We start from the raw sequence: 9,534 nt of genomic DNA, 5'->3' as shown, positions 1-9,534 counted from the left end.
ACCATTGTTTTGGTTTTTGAGTTATAATGTAATAAAAAGAAGCAGAAGAAAGAAGAACAAGAAATACAAACTTTTGGCTATGATATTTACAGACATTCCCAGAACTTGTGACTCAGTCATTACATAGATATTGTTATAAAGGAAACACTGTATAGTATTGTAAAGTTCTGATGATCTATTGAGGAGATAAGGGGGGGGGGGGGGTCACGTGACGAGTATTCTAGAAGATTCGCTAGTGTGTTAGGACAGCGGGGTCATGTGACGAATATTCTAGAAGATTCGCTAGTGTGTTGCAACAGCGCTGCGTCAACTGACGCTGGTAGCACGTGTTGAGAGTCTTAGAAGTTTCTAGAACAGGCAGTATTATCATATATAAGTGCGCTAAACAGAGAGAGAGACAGACGGAGTCGAAGCAGTAGTGGAGACAGAGACGAAGCAGGCAGAGAGAAAGAAAGACAGCGATTACGGTCGGCGGGAACAGAGATCGGAACTATAGTTTGCGGGGACGGACAATTAAGTCTAAGCGCGATAGAAAGTGAGTGAATTGTTGTGAACTATAGTGTGTGTAACTGTGAAAATTAAGTACATTACAAAGTTGTATTGAGGAAGAATAAACAAGCTTTATAAAGAAAGGACTTGTATCTTGTAAGAATTAACAAGCAAACATACAGAGACGTAACAATATATATAAACTTAAGGTATTTTTGAACACATTTTTCATATACAAATTACACATACACACGAGTGCATATAACAACTTTAGGAAATGCATATTTTTTGAATGAAAATAGTTTGCATAAATATACCATATTTTATTCATATTAGATGTATATTTCGTTTCACAAAATATCATATAATTAGGCCGACAATGATAACAATTCATGCTCTGCATCATTTTGGTCTGAAGTAAAACAGTTCAACATAGACTTTCAAAGAATAAAATATTTTACAGCATTTTCCGTTAAATGAGAGGGTGATCTTAACATGAACAATTGAGCCAAGCATCTTCAAACTCATTTTATTTCAATATTTTTGGTAAATTTATGTTAAAGACAAAGTATTTTATGTGTGTTTTATTAACTCTATGTATACAGGCACAACAATTTTTATCCACATTGTGATCACCATAAAAAATATTAAATAAATTTATATTGCCCATTTTTCTTCTTTAGAACGGCTGCATATTTTAACAGAAAATTATAATTACTTATAATAATGTGGCCTCAAAAAATTTTTTTTATTCAATTTAGATTGCGATATATTTTCACCCATATAAAATAGAATGCTCTAAAACTTGCACAGGCCCCCCAATGGCGAGAGAGAGAAAGAGGTCCTGGTAAGGATGTTTGTCACAGGGCCCATGCTGGCTCTTGATGCTCCTGCACACACACATACTTGGTATCATTTAAAAAATAATATAATACTTCAACAAAAAAAAATGGTTTGCCGAAATAAAGCAGAACAATTACTAAGATCATTAAAGTTTGTCTGAGTCTTAGTCACTAATATTTTTAGTACTCTAGAAAAATAATAATACATGAAAGATATCTTTATCCTCAAATTATGGTTAGATCTACAAACCCAGGTACATCACTTTTACTTAGAGGATTAAATTGGTATGATATGAGGGGTTTCAACATCCTGAACTAACTGGCTTTTATAAACAATATTTCTGGTGGTATAAGTTCGCAGACAAGCCGCTGGTTTATTAAGAACTTATTAAAAAGAAGAACCTAAATTAAGACAGCAACGGGCTTATAAGCAAGGTAACATCATAGCAGCAGCCACTTTTAGTTCACAGTATAAAAGTCATCATCATCAAGTGCTTAGCTTTGTAGCATAAGCGATCATGTCCCTTCATCTTTCCCGGTCCCAGGCACTTGTGATTACATCAGTCACCCTCTCTTTGTGTAGCCAAATTGTTAAACTGTCCAGGATCTTCTTTTGTTGTCTACTTCTACTTCTTTTCCCCACAAATTGCCCAGTTGTAACCAAGTGTTCCATCCCCTTTTTCCTCATCACATGACCAAAGAATGCTGCTTGTCTTTTTCATACTTTTGTTATCAATGCTCTTTTTGTTTCTGCTTGTTTTTGAACTTCATTTGTTTTCCGGTCTTTGTAGGAAACCCTAAGCATTCTACGCAGGAACCATATTTTGGTCGCATTAAGTGATTTTTCCATTTGTTTGTTTATTGTCCATGATTGGTTCGATGTAGCAACTAAGAATTTTTTTTTGCACACTTTCACTGATATACTTTTGTTAGTCAATATGTTTTTCATCTTCATAAATGTTGTCTTAGCCTGTGCAGTTCTGCTCTTGACCTCATTTTGACATCTATCACCTGATGTAATCCATATCCCTAAGTATTTAATTATATAGATTTGATTGAGAAGGGTCACATTTAATGATAAAATACATTTTGCACGGATTTCTTTCTTTGATATAACCATGGTTTCTGTTTTCTTGGTGTTTAGGCTGATTCCCATATCTCCACTTTCTTTATTTACAACGTCAAGTAAGGACTGAAGATCTTTTTCTGTTCCTGCTATTAACACTGTCATCAGCATATGTGATATTGTTTACATTGTTGCCTCCAATACTTATGCCTGGCATGTCTTTTATCTCTCTCATAATCATTTCAGTGTTCAAGAAGAAGAGATTAGAGGATAACGCACATCCTTGATGGACTCCTCTTTTTATTTTCTGGAATTGGCTAAGCTCATTCTCAACTCTGATAGCTGCTGTTTGTTCCAAATATATATTTTTGATGATTCTCATACAGTATAAGAGTAAAAACGTTAATAAAGTGACAACAAATATCTATTAAATCTATAAAGTATCAAATATATATTAATTATTACTTCAATCATTCTTAATGTACCAAGCATCTATATGCAAAGAAAAGCCAAAAACTGTGCCTTTTATAACTTAACGAAGATAAAGCCTAAAGGTGTTTTGCGAGCTTTACAGCATAACCAGGTTTTATTCATCCGGGCCCCTGGGCAGTTGCCCCCTCTGGTCGGTGAGCCTGTGTGTATAAATCTTCCTTTTTTTTGAAATATTAAAAATACTAGCAACTAAAAATAAGTCTCAGACAAACTTTAGTGATTGTACTAACTGCTCTGTTTTATTTACTTAGGTAAACCTTTTTTATGTATTATTTGTAACTTGGTGTTTGTGTAAAAAACAAAACATATTAATATGTTCCTCAATTTATTATCACTAGCTGGAAATTTTTGAGTGCCAAGCCTTATTCTATAACCAAAAGTGAAAAAAAAAATGGAAGTGATGGGTATTTATAGATAACCAAGCAATCTACATGTCAATTTGGGCAATTTTTAATTTGAAAAATATAGAACATTGCAAACATACATTTCTGTACATCTAAACATTTTAACACAGAGAGTTTCAGCCTCAGGTCACTGTACCATATTAGAACTCAGACATTAGTGCTGGATCTTCACTCCTTGTACTTATTTTCCAAGCACTATGCATTTTTTTGTGATTGATCAGGAATGATCTAATTTCTTCAGAATTATACAAACTATTGTTTTATCCCTGTACATCTACTAACTAGACCATTATTCAAACTTGGGTAAATTATGAAGTGCTAAATACTTTCACAAAGAAATATGAACTATATTTTAACATTTTGATTTAAAAGATAAATTCAGTAATAACAATGATATATTACAAGGTTTCGTCCATTTGCACCCGTAAGCCTCAAGTTCAGTGCGTCTTCCCTCCTCTTCCTAAAAATATACTTTTCTTTCTTTTACCTCAAAATTTCTCATTTTCACAGATTTGATAACAATGAAGATTCTTGAAACTTACACAAGGAACTTTTGCACTTGTTTAATGTAGCAATGCCAACATTATTTTCACACACAAAACATCATTTCTCCCTATACACTGTATACATAAATTTACCATACATTATCAGGATATTTTCTTTTAGGCATGTGTATGTTTATGCAATTTCAACCCTAGCTGGACGGAGGTACAACATATGGTTTTTCTCAGTTATATAAATTACTGTGATCTTTCTTCTTCCTTTGTTCATACAATTTTGTTTATTTCCAATTTATTTTTCAAATGGTGAAATTTTATTTACTAGTGCACTCTATAGTTTTTTAAAGTCCAAGGCACTGTTTAACTAAAATTTATATATTTAACATATTGTGTTACTGTTAATAAGCGAGATCTTGTTAGTTTAATAATATGAGGGTAATTTTGTTTTTCATATACTCTATTATTTTGAGAAAAAAAAGAAAGAGGGATATTATTACTATTCCTTGGAACTTAAGTACACAACTATAATGGTTACATTTATAGGTAAATAAATGTAGGATGAGGAGGGAAGGTACAAACAAAACTTGTGAAAAAATTCTCATTTTATAAACAGTATAAGCTTTGAATGCACATTAGAACTTGAAGTCAACAATGACTACAATATATTTCATTACTCTTACCCATAAATCATAAAATTCTTATCCAAACATGTTATCAAAAGCACTTGTTTTTTTTCTATCCAAGTTCATTTGTTTTTAATACTTTATCACATGAAAATTTTTTTCAGATCAAATGAATAAATACTCTCATTTAAACCTTTATCATCTATGATTATTTCACTAATATTACACATAAAAGAATGACCTACATCTATAATAATGTACATTTTTTCTAGTTGGGTGGAAGCATCTAACAATTGATTATTAGTCTGTGCACCAAATCTTGAAATGTTAATATTTTAATTCTATGGAACATAGTATTTCCAATCTGATTATAATATATAAAAAAACAAGAATTCAAGTGAATATATTTTTCCATAACTTGTATTCCTATCTTTGATGCCAAGTTTCAAAATTATGTGCAATACAACATTAGTTTGCAGGTTAAATTTGAAGGCATAATTTCAGAAACATTATTTTAAATTTTCTGAAAAAACCTGTGATATATTCATTTACTTATTATTATTTCAGTTATTTATTCTAATTTTAATATTTATAAAACTACAAGTTAATTTCTAATATTGTGTAATGTATGCTTTCAACATTTCTTAAGAGATCAATCAAAGTCATTAGCAGATCATAATAAGTGGCTGTGGTAAGTAAACAGTAACTATTAAAGACAATTTTAGCATCATTCTTACAATTATAGCTATTTAAGAAACATCATGATTTTCTACGTGATAAATCTTGTTTAGTAGCTACTGACATTTGCTTTGTAGTTCATACATAACTTACTGAACTACTCAATTTACAAAATAAGAAAAAGCAAAACTACACAGAGAATTCTAAAGTGTTGTTTTATGATTATGTCATGCAATTCCTTAATTTGTAGCTCTTAAACAAATATTAGTCACATAACTAAAACAATGAAGCATTATGGCATCAAATTTAAAAGCAAACTAACAGCACTACACAAAAAGCTACCATTCACCCTATTAATGCCCGAGTCATTAAACACCTTAAGGAATTTAAATATACATATACCTGTGCATTCCTTATCAGTCATACAATCAACATGCATGTGAGCAATCTGTTGCTTTAGCCATTTGGTACAATATGAGTTGCTTTAAAACTGTCTTTTAGTCACATGCTATTTCCAGCCACAATAATAATCTTTGTTTGCACAGTGGTAAAATGTATGTCACAGATGGAATTATATCAAAAACCAGCACCAGAAACTAAATTCAAAGTTCTTAACACTATTAAACAAGACAGTTATTATAAAGTTGAATCAAGTTCTTTGATTGAATGTAGTAATGACTCTTAAAAATTATTATCATCAGATTAACAAAATCAATGACACAAGTAACATCTCCTACAGCCGATGTCATGCCTTGTTTAGGTCACCGGGAATATATCAGGCTCAAAGTTTCTGTTTTTTCTTTTTTCAGAGTTCACATTTCACATTGACACAAGTTTCTCATTTGAAAACAGTGACCATTATGAGTTTGCACATCAATGTTTTACGCTTGTGCGTTGTCTTTAGAACTGTGGCTAATATAGACAGAACCTGTACCATCATTGATGAGTTCAGAAATTAAAGGCTTGTCAAAACAAGATCACAACCTTTTAAAAAACGAACAGTAGACTTCCTTAATATGCCAAGAGCTCATTTTTGCACCTTTTTTGTTGCATATCTTAGCATCATCAATATCTGAAGGCAGTTCAAGGATGTAATTCATGAATTTGTTAAAATCTTAAAATTAAAGCAAACCACTAAGACTGGGAGCTGGCTAGTTAATTTTAAGCCATACATGATCTCTACTTAGTTAGCTCCTACTGCAAGAATGAAGCAAAAAAGCGATGTATACAAAAAATAATCAGTTTACACGGAATGATTTCAAATGAAGTGGGTCAAAAAGATGAAGGTTTACTCCATTACATCCCAGATCTCAGCCAAAAAGGGAGGCAACTTCTTGTTTTGAACTTTTAAAGAAAAGCACATCTCAGAGTTCATGTTACCCAGTGTTCGGAGTTCTGTGAGAACAGATAAAAGCTTGGCAAAATAGTTCTTCCCTGGAGGACGAAAGTTATCCACATATGTCCTGAGGGCATCAATGTAGAATTCTTGTATTTTCTCCACTTTCTTGGGTTCCAGCAAGTGAGGGCGCTCTGCAAATTGAAATAAAAAACTATAAAGTTCGTGTTGTACAGAGTTGAGATGATGAAACTGGAAAAAGTAACTTATCACAATAAAACATTGTTTCATATCATAAAATACATACCTTTTAATATAAAAATGGTGAAACACATCAGGTCATAAAGAAATGTCTAAAAAACTTCCAAAAAACATTAAAAAATGTAAAATTCCCATAATATTATAGTGGTCTAAATTTTAAAGGAAATTTACAATAAGTGTAATAAATCCAAAATTTTGATGGATAATTTTGATTAATATTAAGTGCATATCATTTCAGATACTTCATTTTTTTTTCTTTTTTTCATTCACCTATTTAAATTCCAATTAATCCCTTTTAAAAATAACCCATATAAACATTACACAAATTTTAGGCTAGCGGTAATAAGACTTTTAGTAATTTGGAAAGCTACAGTTTTAACATTAGGTGCAAGCATAAATACTATTTGATACATGACAGGATTGTTAGTGGCTGAGCACAACTTTTGAGGTGACAATTACTAAGTATTTCTTTAAATTGGCATTGGAGGAATAAATACTTTTATACCAAATTAAACTGTGGAAATAGGCCTTAGTATGAAAAAGTGAAAGCATACCTTATTAGAGCTGGGATATTTAATAAATATAATTGATTACACATGAGCTGCAATTATGTTAATTAGTATCAGGTAATCAATATTAAGATTAAAACAATTAACCAAAATTAGTTTTCCAAAAATTTCGTTTTCAGTTATTCCAACTATCCAAGATGTTAAAATATTGCCACCAAGCTTGCCATCTTTTATAGCAAGCTATTAAAATTATCTGTCACTAATTTTGAACTGCTGACTAAAGGGATAGTAACTGTTTAGCAGCATCCACCTCCAACACTTTTTGTTGTTGTTGTTGCTGCTTCTAGGTATGTAACTGTGATTTGAGGAACACCTTTCTGCATTACTAATCAATTGAAAAATACCAATATGGTCCACCTCTAATGTTGAACTTACCTCACAAGAAAAGGAGAATCAAATACAGACATTATCTACTTTGGCATTATATGTGAAAAACCATATAATGCATAAATAAAAGTCTCGCATGAGAACAGTGTATTGTAATTCCTATCATCATGAAAATCTCAACAATTCAGATAATTAAAATATTTCAAGTTTACTAGACAAACAAATAATTTCTACTTTTTGTCTGAAAATACACCTAATTTAACATAATTAGCTTTCATAATAAAGTCATGAAACTATAAATAAATAATTAATAAAATATTAAAAGATACTTGTATTGTTTTCTTGCAATTTCTTTTAACATAAAACACACCTCTCACTGCTGGTTTTAATTATTGGACCTGGTTGTTTCTCTGCATCAATTCTTTTCTTTTTTAATTTCATTCTCATTTTATTATGCCTGGGCAATACGTGTAAAATATAATTCAAAATTCATTTCATTATCAAACTTCACTGATGAAAGCAACCACAACTGTAAACTATAATGTAGTAACATTTTGTTGCTTGTGACTAACACATTTTTAGAAATTATTGTGGGTTAGTAGAATAAATATCATTATTCACTTTTTAACAGATAATTATAAACAGTAAATAGTTCAATTTAACTTTACTAATTTTACATAGTTTTCAATTTTTCATCTACAAGCTTGCAAGTCTTTTTGTGGTATGGGTATAAATCTACCCATTTGTCATTAAAGAATTAATTTAACCAGATTAATTTCAATATGTTGATTATGTACATATTAGTTATCAGGAAACTTGGTGTTAAAGGTTAAAAAATGAACAAACAGTATAACACCATATTTTGCAACTATTAGTACTATTTTTTAGTAAGCTAACAAACTTTATATCTTTTGTTTTGGTTCACTTTTAAAGATCTCTGGAAAGAATATTTTTAAATGCAAATGAGCAAACTACCAGAAAGCCTTTAAAGAGTAATATTGGAGTAATAGTTCTGAATACTTGCAATGTAGGACATCTAGCACTGACCAAAAAAAGACAACACCATTAATGTTATTTGTATATCTTAATCATGCATATCAACTATATTGTGCAAGACAATAAAGGTTAACCTGAATAATAGTAATCTTCCTACATGCTGCGCTTCATTTATACAAGTGCATCATGTTGCTCAGTGCAGTTTACAAGTCTTAGTAAATTATGAGGAAACTCCATTTACATATAAAGTGTAACTTTGTAATGATACAGTGCAAAATCTAATACAGATCCAGTATAATCTTTTACTTTCAATTCAACAAGTTAAATAGACTAATGACATTTTGATCAAGACTTTATTTTACCTGAGAAAATGACAATAGCTGTTAGTAGAGCATACTCAGCATTTGTAACTTTCAAAATACACATTTTTCGACAGAAGCTAAAGAGAGCATCAGCAGAATCTCCTATACTGGCACTGCGGTAGTTCTCCCGTGTATATGGTTGATTGTTAGCAAAGACAATAGAGTCTGTCTTTCCATCATACTTCCGGGCTGTTCTCAACATCATTACCTCACTAGAACATGCCTATAATGATAAAAAAAGAATTTGCATTGCAACTTTATTTTGAGATAACTTATTTAACTTTATAAAAGTTCACCTTAATGGTCTGCATTAAAATGTACATTTTACAATTACAGCTCCCTACTTATTCCAACAGATCTTATTAATGCAAGCCCCAGTAGATTTTTCATTACACATAATGACTGTAAAAGAAAAAAGATGCAAGTCATAAGGAAATCACAAATACTTCCTTTTATTATCACGTCTTACAATGCTTTATAGCTTATCAAATATTTTGTTACATTCTTTGTCCTTGGCTTTACATGACATTCAGTGTTGTATGTTTTAATAATCCCATATATAAGCTTATCCAAAGCTCATTTATATGTA

General features: G+C 31.0%; 1 protein-coding gene across 2 annotated transcripts in view; it reads right to left on the bottom strand.

Moving 5' to 3' along the window:
* Positions 1 to 3,101: 3,101 nt before the first annotated feature.
* Positions 3,102 to 9,534, bottom strand: part of LOC106472442 (ecdysone receptor-like) — a 50,826-nt gene continuing 44,393 nt past the window's right edge. Inside the window, exons 6-7 of one of the 2 annotated variants that reach the window (XM_013933092.2) lie at positions 8,946 to 9,168; positions 3,102 to 6,624 (exon numbers count right to left, since the gene is read on the bottom strand). In XM_013933092.2, coding sequence (XP_013788546.1) covers positions 6,383 to 6,624; positions 8,946 to 9,168 — 465 coding nt within the window. In that variant the 3' untranslated portion in view covers positions 3,102 to 6,382. The remainder of the gene's footprint in view (positions 6,625 to 8,945; positions 9,169 to 9,534) is intronic. The other variant, XM_022401010.1, reaches the window with a different exon arrangement.

The sequence above is a fragment of the Limulus polyphemus genome, unplaced genomic scaffold (assembly GCF_000517525.1).
Source record: "Limulus polyphemus unplaced genomic scaffold, Limulus_polyphemus-2.1.2 Scaffold5342, whole genome shotgun sequence".
Taxonomy (NCBI): Eukaryota; Metazoa; Arthropoda; class Merostomata; order Xiphosura; family Limulidae; genus Limulus; species Limulus polyphemus.
Note: the sequence above shows the minus strand (reverse complement) of the source record. Positions and strands in the feature narration are given on the sequence as shown.